General features: G+C 38.5%; 1 protein-coding gene and 1 long non-coding RNA gene across 2 annotated transcripts in view; one reads left to right on the top strand and one right to left on the bottom strand.

Moving 5' to 3' along the window:
• The window catches only part of LOC107196538, a 186,286-nt gene that overhangs the window by 7,211 nt on the left and 158,334 nt on the right, over window positions 1-20,741 (bottom strand). The gene's annotated exons all lie outside the window — the stretch shown is intronic.
• Window positions 1-20,741, top strand: part of CPA6 (carboxypeptidase A6) — a 221,922-nt gene that overhangs the window by 67,412 nt on the left and 133,769 nt on the right. The window contains exon 2 of the mRNA XM_006924017.1: window positions 20,333-20,408. Within this exon, the coding sequence (XP_006924079.1) occupies window positions 20,333-20,408 (76 nt within the window). The remainder of the gene's footprint in view (window positions 1-20,332; window positions 20,409-20,741) is intronic.

Genomic DNA, 20,741 nt, shown 5'->3' with positions numbered 1-20,741 from the left:
AGACAATTTTGGGTGTTTGAGAGATGAAATGATAACTCTCAACCACTGTGTGACTTCGTAATATTCAAGGAATGCCCACATATTACCTAATTTGAGTCTACGGACAGCGCTATAATGGAGGGGCGGTTCTATCCACGTCGTATAGAAAGATTGCAAAAGTGAAATCGTTTGCCTCGAGTTTCACAGCTAGTAATAGAAAAGTCGGTACCAGAATCTAAAGTGGAAAAACAAAATTAGATAGATCTGGCCGCCTATTGTTGGCCCGAGGGAATGTAGACAAGGGAAAGGCAAGTTGAGATGTGTCAGAATAATTTCATGATGCCTGTTTTTCAGGACCTGTTTTCAGCCTCACTCAGAGAGGGACATTGTCACAGATTTTTAGATTGGCACCCATCCCGCACAAAATGCTCTTCATTGATTACACTTAATCCTGCTCCAACTCATACCACATTATAAAAGGCAGAGGTGTGTGGTGTGTGGAGGAGGGAGGCCAGTATGAGGACAGTAGATCTGCCATCAGAAGCCCTGGCTCCTTTCACACTGCACGCTGCACAACGCAAAGTCGTTTGCATTCCAGAAATCTCGCACTTTTCCAGACTTCCAGAATCTCGGAACATCTCAGATCTGAGTTTCGTCTCAGGATCTGGAAGTCATACATCAAAAAGTCCTACATCGCACAGATTTTATTCACCAGAATAGGGAAAATTAAGTAAGAAAGCACTAAAAAAATACAGCCTGGAGAAGAGATATTGAAAAGTGGAGATCTTTATATAATCGCGAAGCCATTAAGCTTCAGGCAAATTCCTTTTGGGGAGACAAAGAAAAGAATCAGGTTTTAGTTTTTGCCTCCAAATGTAGCTGACAATTCCCGACTTCTGGCTTCTGCGTGGTGATTTTAGACTGCTAATATTAACATCCCTTCACTGATTATTCTTAATTAGACTTACTCCTGAGCCACTGTTAAATGCTAAAAATCCACATCTTCAGAATATTCTTCTGGAAGGCTGTGGCTTGTAGAAACGCAACGAGATTATTCTCCATTCCCACCCGTGCGGGTGCCACCGCGGCACATTAAAACCTGCTAAACGACCCCAGCCAGCATCCCACCAATCCTGTGTGCCATCTGGGAAAGAAAATTAGACAAGAGAATTGAAAGCAAGTGAACATGGGATCATCTCTTGGTTTCTGTGTGTGAACACTGTATTTCCTCATTGTGAGGCAGGCGTGGGTTTTTACGATGCCTCCGCCACCATCACCACCCTGTCCCCAGCTGCAGGATGACCCTTGATAGCACGAAGCAGTCAGCACATAGCAGTCTCTGGCACTATGATTGGTTCAAAGATGGGCTCGGCATCTTACCTGACCCAAATCTAGTGAAGTTCAGGACTTCTTTCCTTAGGTTGCTGGAAAAGAGAATACACTTTTTTTTTAATCCTGTGGTGGATGGGTATAAGGCCGGGGCTGCTGCAGCCATTCTGTGACAGTAAGAGAAGCTGGCTTGGGTGAGCAGAGGAATGCAGAGCTGAAAGAATTAGAGAGAAACCAAGCTGGATCCCTGACCAAATTCTGCCAAACTATTGCTAGACTCTTCGTTTCTAAGCAAATACTTTCCCATTATGGTTCAGTCCAATCTGAAGTGGGTTTTCTGTTAATCTAGAAACAAAAGCATCCTAACTGATGTGGTAATTATACAATTTCATTTTTTAAGTCCTAACAGAAGTATTCCAAAGTTGGTTACATTTCTAGAGCCAGACAGCCTCACTGCCACGAAAGGAAAGTTAAGTTCAGTCTTCCCTGCAGGAAAGGAACTCAAAGGCCGAAACTACGCAGGATCATAGATAAAACCACCACATCCATTTAACAGAGAAAATAAGAAAGGAAAAAGGAAAGAGCAGAGTCGGGCTCGGGGGCTCTACGGGCCGTTCAGTCACGGGGGGCAGAAGGGGGGGACCGAAACCCGGCTTCCTCACTACACTTCACCGCTTCTGCACCCTCATTTCCCTTCGACGGATGCTTTTCCTTCTCAAGGGGCCTTGGCAGTTTTGCCACTTTCCCCTCCCTTTCCCTAAGTCTTTCCTGTGTCTACCCCATTGCCTCTCAAGGAGCTGTCTGTTAGACTGAACTTGAACTTCAAGGTGGTTCTTGTTTCCTAGAAATTTTCGGATCCGAAAGAATAGCTAGAATAGCTATACGGTTCTCATGTCCGCCATTGCCTCTAGATGTAATCAACAATTTTGGACAAACTACTGACCAGTGTCCTTCTGAGGCACTAAATAACTCTCAACAAAATTCAACCCTAATTCTTAATGCTCTTGTGTGTATACAAATGATCATTGCTTGGGTTTACCGCTTCGGCAATCCTTAAAAGAGAGAAATAATCAAATATACTACCTTAAAATTTAGCCAATTACTAAAAAAAAACTTGAGAGGACTGAGATAATACATGTAAAGCACTTAGAAAAAGCTTGATAATAACTCAAAAACTATCAGGCATAGTTGTAATTATTGCTAGGATTAAAATAAATACATAAAATATAATTGAAAAAGTTTCCTACAGACCGTTTAATTTGAGCAATTATCGTAAGCCTAAAATTTCACAGAAACAGATAATTCCACAATCACATTGTATTCAGATATTTTTAATATGAATTGAAAAATAAGTTCTAGACATTTTTGTCAACATTCCCCAAAATTTTAAGCTGAGTCAAAAGAATTTAAAGCTTTAAAATTTTATGTGGCTATTGTAGTCTCTGCATAAAAAAATGTCAGCATTTGCATTCCCAATTTGTCCCAGCTTTATTGAGATATAATTGACATATAATATTGTGTAAGCTTAAGGTGTACGATATGATTCGATACACATTTATACTGTGAAATGTTTACCACAATAAGGTTAGTTAACATATTTTTATTTCACAATCATCCACTGATGGACACCTGGTTGTTTCCATGTCGTGGCTATTGTGAATAATGCTGCAATAAGCGTGGGCGCTTATCTCCCGATTTTCCATTTCGTGTTAATTGTACATCCACCAAGCAGTAAAACACCTCCAAAGATGTAAAGACTGTTCACATACCACAATGTGCGTGCTTACCAATGAACAAAGAAAAAAAATCCCTCCCCAAACCAAATTAAATCATCAAAAAAGAAAATCTCCAAACTGAGGAACACATTTGGCATCTGTTTATATTGCTTTCCCGGTTTCATTGATTATATCCCACAGTCGCTTCGGTGGGATTTTCAGACTCTGATTTTTGGTTAACAAATTAAAAGCTAATTTAGAAGCTGGCTCATAGCTTCCAAGGGAGCTTTTCCACAGCTTTCTGTAGCTGCTTCATCCCTTTTACATACCAGAAGAAAAAACTTTTTCTGCATAAAAATTTTCCAATAAGTTTTTAAAACCCCTCGTCGCATTAAAGCCTCATTAGAAGCCAGTGCCCACGTTTTTCCTACCAGTGGGACAGACATCGGATTGGCTCACTCGGCGTCTATTCCAGCCTCCTCCTAGTGTGACTTTCTGGCCAGCAAAGTCTCCAAAAGCCCAGCAGCCTTGCAGCCCGGGTCCCAGGTGTGATTCACCTTCCACTTGCTCAAGACTCAAATTTAAAAGCGAGTAAGTGGGAAGAGACGCCTTTATACCAACACAGCAGTCTGTGTATGAGTACGTCCCATGACTTAGCGACATTCTCTACCAGACTCTTAGTGTTTCATATGATTTCTACTGAAAACTCACATCCTGGTTTTGCAAACAGAATGGAGGGATAACTAAGGAAAGAGAAAGTCTGGTGAACCATTTCTAGAGATCTAAATCCTATTTGTGAGATTTTGTCTAGTCTCTAAACAGCCTATGCAGTACCTACACAGGCTATCCAAGTGAAATGAGTATCATAGTTTAAAGCATTAACCATATGTTGATGACTCCTAAATTTATATCTCAAGCCCCAGCTTTCTGATGAGCCCCAGATTCGTACGTTGCCATGTCAGTGTCTAATAGCATCTCAAACGTAACAGGTCTAGAAAAAAAAGGAACTCGATATTTCCTGCCAAACCCGTTTCCAGTCTCCCCTGACTCAGTTAATGGCCAAAACATAGGAGTCCTCTATCTGTGAGTCCTCGCTCCTTCGGTTGCATAAATTCAGCAGTGAATCCTGTGGGCTCTGCCCCTAATACATCCTGGATCCGGCCTCTCTCTTCCGTTTCCTTAGACAAACCACCTCCATCCCAGACCGTAACAGTCATCCTACTGGTCTCCTTGCTCTACCCGTTCCCTTCCTCCTTAGTCCATTCTCCACAGAGCAGCCCGAGTGAGCATTCGAAAATAGAAATCGGATATCTTCTCCCAAATAAAACCCTCTAAGAGCTTCCACGCATTGAGTACAAAAGCCAAACTCCCTTTAGTGCCTCCAAGGCACACCACAGGACCTGCCTTTGCCCCTCCCCAACACTGCCTCCTTCCACGTGCCCCTTCGTTCTCTCGGATGCAGACACACCGTCTTCTTGTCCTCAAACAGGCCAACCATGAGTCAACTCAGGGTCTCCGCGCTTGTGTTTCCTTTGCTTGGAGCATCTTCCATCGAATCCTGCCCCACTGGCTCATTACCACCCAGGTTTTAGCTTAAAAGTTAATTCAGAGGACCCTTCCTTAACGACGCAATCTGAAATAGCACCCCCACTATCAAAGCAATTACTATCGAATCACCTCTTATTTTATTTATAGCTCTCACCACTTTCTAAAATGGTGTTACTAATTTGTTTACTCATTATCTGTCCCTCACTATAAGGTAAGTTAGATAATAACAGAAAATGTCCTGCCTTATTCGTTACTGTATCTCCAGCACCTAGAAAAATGACAGTAATATTTGTTCGATGATAAAAAATGTTGCTTCATCCAATAGATCAAATGTTAATATTCTTAAATAAAATCTCTGAGCTCCTCTCTCACTTTCAATAAGAATGTCTTTCTTCCGTCCTCCGATTTTCTCCTGACATCTTCACAGAACCACAAGGAAGGCTCACTCTGTCTGAGCCCACCATCTTCTCAGAGAACCAGAAATAAGCCCGAGTAGCTAAGGAAGTCATCTCCCAACTTCTCCGCTTGTGCCCCCCAAAAGAATTCTGGGAAATAATATATCCCTTACTCACTGATGTCTAACTAGGTATCATCAGAAATCTTGAGAAAATTGAAATATTAACTTAATACATCTATGCTAACAACAATATTCGATGGAAAGGTATTATGATGTTTAGAATTTTCTCTAAACCTTAAAGCTACAGATATAGCTCATTTAGGAAACCATGTGTTGTACCCTCTGACTGGAAAAGGCAAACTTCATTATCAAACCCATCAGCCAAATCAGACTTAGTTTCTATCAGGAAAATGTGCCTTCACCTTTCAATTCATACTTTTGTGTTAACACGCCCCTTCGCAACCCTCTTCCTTCTTAAATTGAATCCTGGGATATATGAGTAGATAAGTTTGTTGCCTGGATGAAATATATGCCTTCATGTTCAGTACGTGTGACCAAAGCTCTCTTTGTTTACTCTTCTGGTCTCCCCTTCAGGAGCCATGTGTTTGGTCGTTAATAGGTAACAGAGGAAGTGAGGTCGTTAGATGTAAATTGGCACCTCACCTGTTCCCCACTCTACAGTATATCCGAACACAGACTCTCCCATGCTACTTCTAACACCCTACTTACCTTTCCGATAGACGACAGGAAAAGGCATGAAGTCGTACCATGGGCTTTCGGTGCCTTGTTTAAGTGTTGCTTTGTTTAATAACCCTAAAAATTTTTCACCCACAAAGCAGTGTTGAAATAAAGGGTATACTAAGGTTTTGCCTTGATTCTGAAAAGTAGGTACCTGACTGAGGGATGAGAAAGAACTAGAATAGCAATTCACCCTCAGCTCCAGGTACCTTCTCGGGTAAATCTATTTTAGGAAAGAGTACACATGAATGCTAAAGAGCTGGAAAGTCATTCCCTCGAAAATATCAGTTGCTTCATTTCCCCTTGGAAAGTCTCCATGCACTCCCAGGGGTGTGAGTTCTCCGAGGTGAAGACAGCTGGGCCAAGAAGCCCCCCTGTTCCTTTTGGCTACCGTTGCTGTCATCACCTCATAGTATTGCTCCTGACATGTGAAATCCAACTAGACTTTTGTCCCCTTGTTCACTGCTAGTTGATCTGGGGGAACACCATCCCAAAACATAAAAGTCTCCATAGTTTGCAATCTCTCTTCAAATTTTGATACAGAGACCTGAACTTGGCACATCCAGCAACAAGAACAAGATTGAAAGAGCTCTGCCTGTGCAAAAGGCTCAGAATTTGTCTTGGTTCGCACAGAACCCAGGACTTCACAAATCAGTTACCTTGCCCTTGGGTGTCGTGCAAGTTCATACACACAACCAGCCATCTATTTTACCTCAGGTACACTTGCAGTGCCAAAATGGCCCTATTGGGATGGATTTACAAGAGCAACCATGTTGTCCTCAAGAGACCATCCCTACTCTCTATGTGCATCTTGATATGAAATGTGGGTAATGTCGCATTTGCTCAGATTACTCAACCAGTTCTTGTCCGCTCTCAGGGGTTCTTTCGGCGTAGAAAGTCCACCTTATTATACTACATCTTTCTGTGCGGCCTATGGACTTATCTGAAGATGTGAGTTTCAATAGCCATTTCTTGATCCTGTCAAAATTTAGTTGAAAAACTTGTAGTTGTGAAATGATGTCTTACTGTGGTTTTAATTTGAGTTTCCCAGTTTACAAATGATACTGAGTATCTATTCATATTTTTGGTCATTTGTTTGGAGTCTCCAGGGATGCCTTTCAGACCTGTGGAATCCAAATTTATGGGAATGGGGGCTGAGAATCTACATTTTCCACCAGTGCCACAGGTTAGTGTTTCTCTTTGATGAAATACCATATGTAAAAGAGAACACATAAATGCATATGGTTTGATAAATAATGATCAAATAGCTGTATGTCTACCACCCAGCTTCAAATATCAAACATTGCCAATGCGTTTGAATCCTGCGATGCACACCCGCTCCCTGATCACGTCCCTCTGCCATCTTCTCTTCCTCCTGAGGTTACTTCTTCCCTTAGTTTTCACTGTTCCCTTCCTTTAAAAAAATCACCGCATATACATGTCTCTCTAAAATATAATTTCTATAGTCTCATTTCGAAAATATAAGAAATTTATTATACAATAGGCATTCCTCTGTGGGTTGTTTTTCTCACTCAATATGTTTGCAGAATTCATCCACATTGATGTACACAGTCATAATTCATTGAATTTAACCGCTGTATAGAACTCTATTTTTTAGAGAGCTATAATTTGCCATTTCTACTGATGAACATTTGGGTCATTTCTAGTTATGTTTTGTGATTATGGAATAAAGCTGCGATGAACATTCCTGTAAGATTCTCCTGGTGCATATGTGCATGGGTGTTTTCAAGGGTGAGATTAGGCCAGAGGGGAGGGGTTGGGGGGGGTTGGGAGAAAGGGGTGAAGGGTTAAAGAAATACAAATCAGTAGTCGATGGATGGTCATGGGGTTGGGGAGCACAGCATAAGGAATACAGTCAGCAGTAATGTAATGGCTAGGTGTAGAGCCAGACGGAAGATAGAGTAATCAGGGAGATCATTTCATAAACTATATAAATGTCTAACTAATGTACTGTATAATTGAAACTAATAACAAAAAAAAAAAGTGGGATTCTTGGGACATTTGGATATGGACAGGTTTAAACCCGTTCAATTGTTTTCTTCTAAAGTGCTACATCAATTTATATTCTATTGAGCAAAGATGTGAGTTTCAATAGCCATTTCTTGATGCTGTCAAAATTTAATTGAAAAACTTGTAGTCGTGAAATGGTGTCTCACTGTGATTTTAATCTGCATTTCCCTGTTCACAAATGATAGCGAGCACCTATTCACATTTTTGGTCATTTGTTTCTTATTAATTGCATGTTCGTATCTTTCACCCATTTTTCATAAGCAAAATATCTTTCATATTGATACGAATCTTCTGATTGATACTTAAATACTTAAATGTCTTCACTCCATTTATGGCTTGACTTTTGACTTTATGGTATATTTTGATAAAAAGAAGTTCTTGGTTTTAATGTAATTGAATTAATCAAACTTTATGATTTTTGCGTCCTGTTTTATAAATCCTTTCCTACCCTGAGATCATGTAGAATTATATTATGTCTTCTAAAATGTGAGGCTCTTGTAAGGTTTTGCCTTTCACAGTTCAGTTCTTAGTCCAACCCTTGACTTGACCTGACTTGACTTGTGTGTGTGTGTGTGTGTGTGTGTGTGTGTGTGTGTGTGTGTGTGTGTGTGTGATAAAGGCCCAGGTTAATTTTCTTCCCACATAGATAACCTACTGTTCCAGTTCTATTTATTAAAAAGTCCATTCTTTCTCCAATGATCTGCAACACTACCTCTGTCATTGATTGAGTTTCTCTATAAGTTAGGATTTACTTCAGCTCTATTTGTCTATTTTCATGCCAATTCCATGCTGTCTTAATTACATAGCTTTATAACAAGTCTTGATATTTGTTAGGGCAAGTCAGTCACCTTATTTTTCTTCAGAAGTGACTTGCCTGTTCTTGACCCTTTGCTCTTCCAATATAGTTTAGATTCAGCTTATTCAATTCCACACCAAAAGTTGAAATTTTTATTAAAGTGCATTAAAGCTATAAACAAATTTGCAAGAAACCAACATCTTTACAATATTGTCTTCTCCTACATGAACGTGGTATATTTCTATTTAGGACCCCTTAAATCTCTTTTAATACAATTTCATAGTTTTCTCAATAAATAACTTGCATATCCTTTGTTATACTTTTGCTAAGTACCTTATATTTTTGTGGATGGTATATTTTTACATAATATTTTAGATATATTGATAACTTATAGAAATTCAAAAGACTTTTTGAATTTTAATTATATATTGGTTCACCACGCTAAATTCTCTCACTAGTTATGTAACTGTAGATTTTTCAAAGTTTTATATGTGGTTATTTATATAATCTATGAAAATTGGCAATATTTTTCTTCTGTCCAGTTTCCCTACTATGTTCCCTGTTATGTTCTTATTGCATTAATTCTGTTGAATAGAAATGCTGATCATAAGCTTTCTTCTCTTATTCTTGATTTCAAAGAAAAAAAACTTGGAGTCTTTTACTGCTGAGTATGTGTGCAGATTAGAAACATAATAGACCATCTCACTATTTTACATGTCTTTTACCTCTCATATTTTTGGTTTGCTAATTCTTCTTCAGCTGCATCTAATATGCTATTTAACCTAACCATTAAGTTTTAAGTTTTATTTACTGTATAATTCAATTCTAGAAGTTGTGTTTAGGTTATCTTTATAGACCCTGGTTCATTAGTCATATATCCCGTCTTTCATCTTATTAGAATATTAAATATATATGTTTACTCTATTTTAGGGGTTGGCTAATCATGGGCCACAGGCCAAATCCAGCCCTCCACCTGTTTTTGTAAATAATGTTTTGTTAAAACACACTCACACTCATTCATTTCATGCTGTCTTAGTTGCCTTCACCCCACAATGGCGGAATTGAGTACAGGCATATCTCAGAGATATTGCAGGTTGGGTTTCAGACCACCACTATAAAGTAAGTCATAATGTTTTTGCTGAGAAAGGTTCTTGCCTTCAATTTGTTTTAAAAGAAGAGGAAGAGGAAGCGGAAGCGGAAGCAAAAGAGGAGGAGGAGGAAGAGGAGGAAGAGGAAGTAAGAAGGAAGGAAGGAGAAGAAAGAAGGAAGGAAGGAGAAGAAGGAGGAGGAGAAGAAAAGAAAAGAAGAAGAAGGAGAAGAAGGAGGAGAAGAAAGAAGGAGGAGGAGGAGGAGGAAGAAGAAGAAGAAGGAAGAAGAAGAAGAAATCTGTGAGGCACAATAAAATGAAACTCAGTAAAACGAGGTATGCCTGTAGTTGCTATAGAGATTGTACATCCTGCAAGCCTAAAATATTTACCATCTGGTCCTTTACAGAAAAACCTTTCCAACTCTTGCTCTATCTGATCATTTCAACATCAGTAGGCTATCCAGATCTTATTCACCCTTTGGTGGTTTCTACTAACTTTTGCTCATGGTGGTTCATTTCTGATGTGATTTATAATTTTTAATAGTGAGCTCATATTCATTGGAACTTTACTTGTGGGAACTCTTTGAGGCCTGGTTTTCAGATAGATTCTTCCAGAAAGGATTTGCATTTGTTCTGCTAAGAACCTAGGGGCAGTCATGTCACTGGTCAAGATTCCCCAGGAAAGAAACTCTGAAAAGAGGGTTTTCATGGAAGTACTTTATTGGGGAGTGCACGCACAAAAAAATTATCTAGAAGGAAAGGAAGTAGAGGATAGAGAAAGACTTGAACTGAAACACAGTTACAACAGATTTCACGGGGAACAGTGACGCTGGGTTGGCCCTTCAGCAACCTTAGTGCCACCTCATAAATAGTGGTTGCATAGTGGGCTGCCCCTGGGGAAGGGTCTTCATCTTGAATGGAGCATCTACCTTCATCTGAATACAATTTCTTAAGATGGACTCAGCCGTGAGCCATCAGCAGGGTACACTCTGCAGCTGAGAGAATGAAGTTTATAGATTTTTGGACCACATAGGTAGTTTGAATTTCATTCCTAACCCTACTAGATGACTAGCTTGTGGTTTTAAATTCTCAGTGATAACTATATTTTTTCTCTATCCAGAGTTGAATTTAAGACACAAATTTTCCTCCTGTCTCCTTTCACAAGGCATTTTTTCTAGTTTTGTTTTCACCGAGATTGTTACCTTTAAGGCTTTCTGCAAGGGTCTTGGATTGGAATTCCCACCTTGCTCAGGCTCTGGGGCATTAGAAATTATCAGGATGCTCCACAGCCAGGGTAGCCACAGGCCTCAGTGTTAACTCATCTCAGCATTTTTGGCTTCTCAGGTTTAACCTTACTCGATTGCCTCCCTCCCCATGCATATTAAAGCTACACTACACACAACATACATATTCCAGCATTGCTAAACGATTTATACTGGAAGGTGATTTCAGGAAATTTAACACAACACATTATGCTGACAGATAGATTCCCGGGTGGATTTTATGCACATTCAAATTTTAAAACCACTAAACTTATATGCCAATGGCTGTCAGTCCACTGGGGCCCAAATCTTTAGTTTTAGCATCAAAGTCCTTCCATATTGTCCTCTCTGATTATCACAGCTAAATCTTTTTTATAAAACATCACATGGTATCTTATAGTACAATAATAATATAAGGCATTATTTATGCCTCATGTACCCAACTAGATTATACATCTTTGAAAGTTGTTCCCTTATGTTTTGAAACTCCTTTCCTTTTTTCCTCCTCACCAGGAACTTGCTATATCTGTTGATTGAATGGTTTGTTCTCCACTATGATCTCAATTTTCTTAGATTGAGTCCTATTCTTAAATAATACAAGAAAGGACTAAATTGAAGCATCATATAATGATTTGAGGCAATATATTGCAAGTCCTTGAGACATAGTGAAGGTAAAGTCTTACTTTAAGAAACTGCTTTAACAGTAGGGTTAGACTTTATTGCTTTTTCTTCTCTGACTTGTGTTAATGGGAGAAGAGGAAATTCTCAAATTTTGCAATGGAAGTCAGTTTCAGAAATTTAAAAGATGATGCAATTTACAAAATACCAATTTCAGTTCAACTCAGCAGATATTTATTGATCATCCATTACGTGTGAGATACCATGGTAAGTATTCAACCACTTGAGAAAATTTCTGTTATAAAGTGAAATGCATCAGTAAGGATTGTGAGCATTGTATGTTTTTCTTTTCTCTGGTGTTAAAATAACAGCTGCGGGAACAAAAGAAAAAGAATAAAGTCATCATTTCTGCCTAACTTTAATCCAAGAGTAAAGTCTAAATCTTCGTGTCCTAAGCAAACTGCCACAGGAAGCTTCTTCATGTTCTGAGTATTTTATATTGCAACTATAAACCATGACCAGAGAGAGTAGAATCCATTTAGCACTCTAGAGTATTCTCTGCCAAGTGGTCTCTTATTTATTGCTTTTTAATGAAATTTTTCATGTCCATCAAAACATAATCTTTCAACAAAGGAGACGCATCTCTGAGATCCAAGCACTTTATAATATAGAATCTAGATATGAACAATATTTTTTTCTAGATGGGATTACCTAATGAATTTCTTTGTGCTCAGACGTGGAGTTTAAAATAAATGAGCATCCTATTATTAACTCTTCCATGAGATACAAGCTCTCAGAAAATCCAGCAAATATTTTAAATGGTCCTATTTTTCTTGAGACTATGAGATGAGTTTAGCTATTGAGCACCCTAAATCTTCCCTTCTGAAAATACACAAAGGTTTTTAAGTGGCCATCAGAATTAAGGGGGTGCTTTAGAGAAAGGTATTTGAGAAGGAAAGAAAGAATGCCAGTGTGTTTTTTCACCTGTGAAGACGTTAACAGTAAACATATTTGTTCTATTAGTATTCCTTATCTCATTCCTTAAAAATAGCTGAATTAAGTAAAAATTACTGTTATTGTGCAGAGTAGTTTTGGTTACATGTAGAAGACAACCTGACTCAAACTGGCCAACACAATAAAAAAAAAAATTCTATTAATAACAAAGTCCAGAGGCAGGAGAAGCTTGAAGATTGGTTGATTCAACAAAACCGGTGAAGACCCAGGTTCTTCTGGTCTGTTTGCTCAACAGTCTTTCTGTCTGTCCACTCCCTTCGTAATTAATGGCTTCAGTGGCAAGCAAGGTTACACATTTCCTTGTTTATATTCAATAAGAGAGTGAATCTTCTCCCCACCCCTGACCATGGATTAATAATTCTTCCCTTAAATCTGATTGAACCAATTCATAATGTATGTCCATCTGCGGACTAACAAAAGTTGCCAGGGATAGCTAAGCTCTGCCTCATTCCTAATGTGGGGGTGGGGTGCATATCTGAGCTAATAGGTCCTGTTAGGGTTTAAGAAGAGGAAAAGGAATTTAGAGGGGCAGCTAAAAGCGGCCACCTCATCTGACACCTTGTGAAAGGCGACATTAGAAATCCTGATAAATTATGTCTTTAGAAGTATTGCAAAATTGAACATGTGTAGCTTGTACCAATAGAGAGAACATCTATGCAGGACATTCTCTGAAATGATTACTTTTAATTTTACATAAAATGGCCTATATCCCCTACTGCTGTTATAGGAAATAATGAGGTCTTCTAATACATGTGTTTCTCAGATGCCAAAGTACTGCCTGAGAAGAGAGGAAATAGCCAATCCCAAATCAAGAAACTGGTCAATAATGAGATTTAAATATCAATGAAAAGGTCAAGAAACAAAAACACCAGCAATAACAACAACAAAAAGGTTAATTATATCCATAATAAAATCATGTTTTTATTGTTTCTGATGCTCACAGTGAAACACACTTGGAGAAGCATCTACTTTTGGCTCTTTAAGTTCTAAAAGACAAGAAAAATATTTTCCTGTGGTGGTAATAATAGTAGCTACTGTACACGGAGAGGCTATAATAAGTTAGGCATTTCCCAGACAATATCTCATTGAGAATATGACTGCAAGCCCATCACAGGCAGGAACTGCTATACCCCTAGCACCTGTCCCCATGACTGGCACATAATATAATTTTAATAAATGTGGCTGAATGAAATAAGTCTCACAAAAGCCTTAAGCAACAATATATTGTGTTTTTTCCCCCAAAATTTAAGGATTAGGAATCATTGGTTCAAATGTTTCAGCAATTTGAACCAATGGAGGAGCCTAGATAAGAATCCAATCTTGCTCTCTTTTTTCTCTAAGTGAAGGAAAAAAAAAAAGGATCAGGAAGATAAATCCAATTATTGGGGGTAGGAATGAAAAACTGAAGTCTCTGAAGTTTAATCATGCTTAATACTAGTGCCTTTGCTAGGTTTAACAAGGCATGCTCCAGATACATGGAATGACAGAAGTTTACTCTAAGGAAAGACAAGGAAGAATGGGGACTGTCCCCAAGCCAGACCCCTGGAAATGTCATTCATGCCTCAGGCACAAGATCATGGCACTAGAGGCCCTGCTCCCTGCTTGAGAATGTTGTTGTTAAGGAAACTTGGCTGTCACCTGTATCTACCGCCACTGCCCCTGGTATCACAAACATTTTTTTTTTCCTTTATGTCTCAAGTGCAAACTCCCAAGGATGGGATCTGACTGGATCAGCTGTCAGACACTGTTCAGTAGAATGAGCCAGACTGGGAAGGATTCACTTGTCATTCTGCCCTAAAGTCCACTGGCTGCCTTCAAGTTAGGTGTCAAATTAGATGTCGCAAGGGAACGAGTTACAATATACCAAACAAGGACACCATGAAGGGAGACTACGGACCAATCTTACATTCAGAGTCCACCCAGGACATCTGCTACAAGTAGTTTAATCCTACAGGAATCATATTCACTATCCCATGCGACAGATTAGAACGGGAGAGAACACAAAGGACTGAGTTGGTGCGGTCAGGAGCCCTCAAAGTATAAATGCAGGACAAAGTGAAAAAATGCTAAAGATGTAAAAATGTAACAACACCAAGCATCTGTATAGCCCTTACTATGCATCAGGCATTATTCTAAGCCCTTTACATGTACACTTGCTTAAGGCTCACAATAACCCACGAATTACGGTCCAGTTTCCCCAATCTATAGTCAGAAGGACTGAAGCATAGAGAAGTTAAAACCTTGTACAAGGTCACACAGTTGGCACCAGCAACTTGCCTCCAGGGTACAGTACATGCTTTTACTATCCTGTCATTTGTTTTAATATAGATACCTGAGCTTTGTGGAAAGAAAGTAAAAGATACTTCTAGATGCCAGACATTACTGGGGACAGGGAGGCGAGAAAAGCTGATGCCTCGAGGGGCCCTCAAGCCTGAGGCTGGCATTCCAACACCTCTAATGGAAGAATGGGGGCCAGAAGCGAGTCTCTGTCTTCATAAAACAGGGAGCCTTGAAGAGTCAAGAAAACTCCATGCCACAGCTGGAAAAAAAAAAAATGAGGAAAGTCTTAGTCCACTGGGGATTTGGGGGGTCAAAGGTACGTACCTATGAAAGGTGGATACCCCAGGCCTGTACCATGCATGGTGTGGGCTCCTAAGTTATACTCTCTTTTGCAATTTAAACAAAAAAATGGGCCTGGGCCCCTCAAGACAAGCTCTGAACCACTCTATAGAAACACTCACAACCCAGGACTCCCACAGAATAAACCAGAGTATATTGAGTGCCTCTTACATAGTTTAGACCTTAGTGAGAGATATAAGCATTAAACAAATAATTACAGGGAGTGCAATGAGGGTTATGATAGAAAATGCATAGGATATTGGGAGAATCTAGGAATAAAGTGACTAAAATCATCCAGATATCAAGGAGTAGCTCCCTAGGGACATAACCTGTAAACTGCAATCTTCAGGGTATGTGTTAGTTTGCTAGGGCCGTTCTAACAAAGTGCCACAGATTGGGTGACTTAAACCAAGTTGTTTCTCACAGTTCTGGTACTAGGTGTCTGAGAGCAAGGTGCCTGCAGGACTGGCTGCTTCTGAGGCATCTCTCCTTGGCTCGTAGATGGCTGTCTTGTCTTTCCCGTGTCTTTCCATAGACCTCCCTTCTGCCTTCCTCCTCTTATCAAGATAACCAACCAGTCATGTAGGATTAGGGCCTCCCCTAATGACCTCATTTTAACTTAATTACCTCTTCAAAGATACTATTTCCAAATACAGTCACAGTCTGAGATACCGTTAAGACTTCAATGTATGAATTTTGAAGAGAAACAACTCAGATATCCACACTTGGACACAGGCAACAAAAACCCACAACAAATAAAAAACAGAACAAAAAGTTGTAAGAATAAAACCACGCATATTAGATATTATAATGCATGTGAATAAGTAAAATTCTCCAGTGCAAAGTCAGTCTCTTATCGGATTTTAAAAAATTTAATCAGCATTATGATGTTGCAATCATAAGACGTATCTTTAGGGGAAAAAAACGCATAAGAGACAGGGAAAACTGTGCCAGCCAAACAACAAAAAAGCAGAAGTGGCAATCATATTGAGAAAAATGGAATTCAAAATAAAGAGCATTAAATGACCAAAGAAGGATTTTTATAAGGACCTTGTTTTGAATAAAAGTTTTTTCCATCCAGAAGATATAGTAGTCGTAAGCACATATATAGCTACATATCATAAATACATGAATAAAAGTTTTTAAACTCAAAGATAAGTTGACAAATCCAAAGTTACATTAGGTGCATTAAATAAAATTCTATCAAAAATCATCAAATTTAGTGGACAAAAATTAAGTACAGAGATCTAAATAACAATTCACCATGTTTAATATATATAGAATTTTTAACATTATTCAAAATAATTTTGGTAAAGAGGAACTAAAAACTGAAATCAGTCAACTATTATACCTGAATATTAACTAGAGTACCACATATTAAAACATGAATAACAAATTAGACCTAAAAAAATAAATACAGAATTAATAGAGACAGAAATTAATGAGATATATATATACACACACACACACACACACACACACAAAGAAACAATTGATAAATAAAAACAAATGAAATTTTAAAAGATTTTGGAAAGTGATTACGTACTTTTTTAAAAAAATTAGAATACAAAAAAGTGACAAAGCTACAGATAAAGATAAGATGTCTTAAATTATAATATCTGCTAATAGTTTCTATTAATATATTTTACATAAGTGAGTGGCTGATTTTCCAGGAAGTGTAAATTACCAAAATTACCTCCAAAAGCCAGGGGAAAAAAACCATATAGGCTAATATTCACAGAAGTATTAAGAAGATAGATATCAAACCCCCAAACCCCCCCCCCAAAAAAAGAGGTCCTACCTTGAAAATCCCACATATTCTACAAGATAATTAGAAACATCATTTCTGTGTCATTAAAATTTTCAAAGCATATTACAAACATGCAAAATTTCCCAATTCGATGAAGCTAGCATAATGCTAATACCAAAATCATGCAAAGAATTCAAAAACAACATAATTTTTTTAAGTCTATAAAAAGTGTATTTAAAAAATTCTGTATGAATATAGGCCTAGAACTCCAAAATAAAATATTAGCACGTAGAGTCTAGCTATTTACTTAAAAAATAGTATTTTAAAACCAACATATTAAGTGAAACATAAAAGCAAATTCGTATTTTAAAACGCCAGGAAACAGACTATTGTGTGTGAGCGTGTGTGTGTGTAAATGCAAAGAAAGGAGTCCAGTGGATCCCAAGGAACTATTAACAGGGGCAACTAAAAGAAGATGGAAGGTCAAGGTTGGAAGAGAGCCAGTAGGGGAACTTTATTATTTCATATCCTCTGTAATATTTTTATTTTTACAAGCATGGATTCATAAATTAGTTTTGTAACTTGCAAAGAACTTTCGTTTAATAATGAAATCAAGTGTGAAAGGTCATGCCAGGAGACAGAGGGAAAATTTGGAGTTTCTCATCTACGTCTCTCAAGAGGAGGCTGAGGGGGATTCTAGTGTCACCCACAAACAGAGATGTTCTTCCTTAGGGTGTCATGCAGTCGAGGCACCTGGTCGTCATCAAACTCGAACAACATCCTCTTAGAACTTTAAAATGAAAAGGTGACTGGGAGGTTGCCCCTCACTCCTTCAATAGGGACACTGAGGCCCAGACAGATGGTCGAAAGCTAAAGATGGTGTTTTCTTGCTGAATTCTTTTCTCTGTGTGCATACATTCTCATTACACATCTAATAATACTTTTTAAATTGATTAATATTACCTCATCCACGTGGTTGCTACTGTACATAAGGATTAGTAATCAAACTTAAAACCCAACTTGCTAGCATTATAGAAACACTACCTCATTTGTCCCATAAAGCAAGGGGACAAAAATCTAAGCATACAGTGAGTGAATACATATGTATAATTACTGGGAAATGAGTCATCTGGGCAATCCTGCCTCTATACGACATCTTTAAACTCTAATTAAAAATGCCTGTTCTGTTTTTCTCTGACAACTTCGTATAAGCCGTATGAGTTAGAAATATCTAATTTACAAACACATTCACATGAGCAGCTGGTTGCCCAGTGGTGTGTGTCTCTAACCACAGCTCATATTCAGATCTTTGATTCCCTCAATCCCAAAGGGTAGTCAAGGGGTCTCAAACTGATGTTGCAACTTAGTGGTTGAAAAAACTGGTTAAGTTATAAAGAAAGCCTCTCGGTTCACCTTCTTTGATAGCCGTGCGTAGCTAGTTCTTCTAAATTCCAGCAGCTACTTCACTACCTGATACCTTCCTGTCTGAAGTACTGAATTATTGTTCACCACTTTAAAAAGACTCGCCATCAAATCTAGGAAGAGTAAGGTTTCTGTTTGGCAAGACAAATTGGGGCAGTTGAGGGTCATTTGGTTTTACATGCTGAATGAAGAGCTGTCATTGGTTTTTTGTAACTGGTTAGTCTATGACCATAATTTACTGGCTTATAGAAAAGTACGACATTTCATGGGTTGTTCTAAATAGCTTTCCCTCTACTCTGTTCTTCTATATGTAATCAAACAGTAATCAACACAGTTCTCAAGTTGCACCTGAGAATTTCTACTAGATGGGATAAAGTGGTATTTTTTAATAAAAATGACAAAGCTGGGTTTAAGCAATCACTTTCAGGGTTAAATTTATTTTTAATCTTCCCACGGTTGTAAAACAGCTGCTGATTGCTTTCTTTGCACTCTTGAGAAGCTGCCACGGCCCCAGTGGAGGCGTTTTTCAGAAAGTTGTCAAGTGAACCATCCCTCAGAAACCACCATGTCACCCGGCAGAGTTGTCTTTCTCTGCCAAGAATTAGATTAGGTCAGGTGGGAGAGGCTGGGATATGATGAATCCAGGAAAAACAAAGGTCAGCAAATTGCGTACCAGAAATGAAAAATAGAAAAGGTGTAATTACGTTTAAATTTAAAGGTCACATGTAGAGTTGTATTACAGTGACTTCGTGATTTTTTTCCTCTACTTCCTTTGATTCTTTCCAGAAAAAAATAAATAAATAGAGGGGCGGGGACTTTGTGACACAGATACCGAAAGGTCGTTTTGTGCTATTTTGGGAAAACCGAAGCTACAAAGCAAGGTTGAGGTAGTAGTGCCTAAAATATTAAATTATCAGCTAACCAAGGGCCTTCTAACTCATTGGCCTAAGGAAGGTATAACAGGATCATTTGAAATAACAAAGCTACAATAATTGGAAATGAAAATCATCGTCCAACAAATCTGGAAGCCTCCGTATGCCCTCCCCATTACTATTATCTCGCCCTGGAAACTGCTATTATCCAAGTAGTAAAACCATGGGGGGAAAATGCAAATTCCATCCTTATTCTGGCACGCCTTTCCGGCTGGAAGGAGAAGTTGTGGGTGAACTGCTAGAGATTTTGTTTTGTGCTTTTTATGGTATCGATGATATTCTACTTTATCTTTGGTCATTGTAAAATACTGCAGAGGATTATGAAAAATATTCATTTCCGTTGTACTTAAATTTTTCCTTACATTTACTCTGGAAGCCAAGTATTCTCAATGATGTCCTGTGTGCCAGTCCATTAATAAATATATAAGTAGCTACTCTATGCAAAACACACTGACAGTTGTGATTGTTATGTACGAGAGCAGTGCTTCCCAACCTGTCCTCATCGTGACATAACTAGAAAATGATAATGCCTGTCTGGCACACCTGAGGGAGAGGTCACCACCACAGAAAACTCCCTGGAGGGTAGTGTGACACCTCGAGTCTTATAACAATTCAGGATCTTTTCTGAAAGACCCTGAGGGAGTGTTCAAATATGATTTCATATCATATTTCAGGTAAAGATTGAATGGCTGCAAAAACTGACTTACAATTGTTATCACTTTAAAATTTTTACAGCCATCGGTGTTGCATGGCACACCTTTAAGAGTGTTTTTTTCTTGGTATCTTCTCTGAGGTATTCATGAAAGTTCTTGTCCCTATTGCCACTGTTCCTGTGTTTTTGGCCTGTCTCCGCTTAAGTGTGAGTTTGAAATCTTCAAAAGCTGATGAAAAAACAAAGTTTTAAGATGGTGGGGAAAGACTAATGCAAGCAGAGAGTAACAACTGGATGAAGTACCTGTTAGCCAGTCCCGAGTTTTCTTCTTTCTCTCCTTAAATGCAGAGGCAGTTATTTTAAAGTTTTATAAAAAAAAAATAAAGATGACTAAATCTTTATTTTTGAGAGGTAAATATCATTTTTCTTCCTCTTTCTTACAGTGATAAAGTGATAAGACTTATCCCCAATTCAGAGGAGGAAGCATACGCGCTGAAGAAAATATGCCGCCAGCTTAAGGTAAGAAGGTGTCTGCTCACTCACTCATCATTGTGCTTCTAATGTGTTTGCAGGGCTTTGCCGACTGGAGTCGAGTAACTGGAATTAGTTAGCCAAGGGAAGAAAATTCTAAGAGATCATTTGAAAGCGCTTTTAAAAGGTAGTTAGGGTTATTCAAAATATTATTATATATCTGACCCATTTTCTATTCCATCTCCTTTAGTAGGATGTCAGCTTCATGAGAGAGCTTGTGTATTTCTGTTCATTGCTGTATTCTCATAGAGTCTCTGGAATGTCCTAGAAGCTCAGTAACTGTTTTGTTTTTGTTTCGTTTTTTAATGAATGAGCGAATCG

Source organism: Pteropus alecto, unplaced genomic scaffold, assembly GCF_000325575.1.
Source record: "Pteropus alecto unplaced genomic scaffold, ASM32557v1 scaffold87, whole genome shotgun sequence".
NCBI lineage: Eukaryota > Metazoa > Chordata > Mammalia > Chiroptera > Pteropodidae > Pteropus > Pteropus alecto.
The sequence above is the reverse complement of the archived record's forward strand: the minus strand, read 5'-3'. Positions and strand labels throughout refer to the sequence as shown.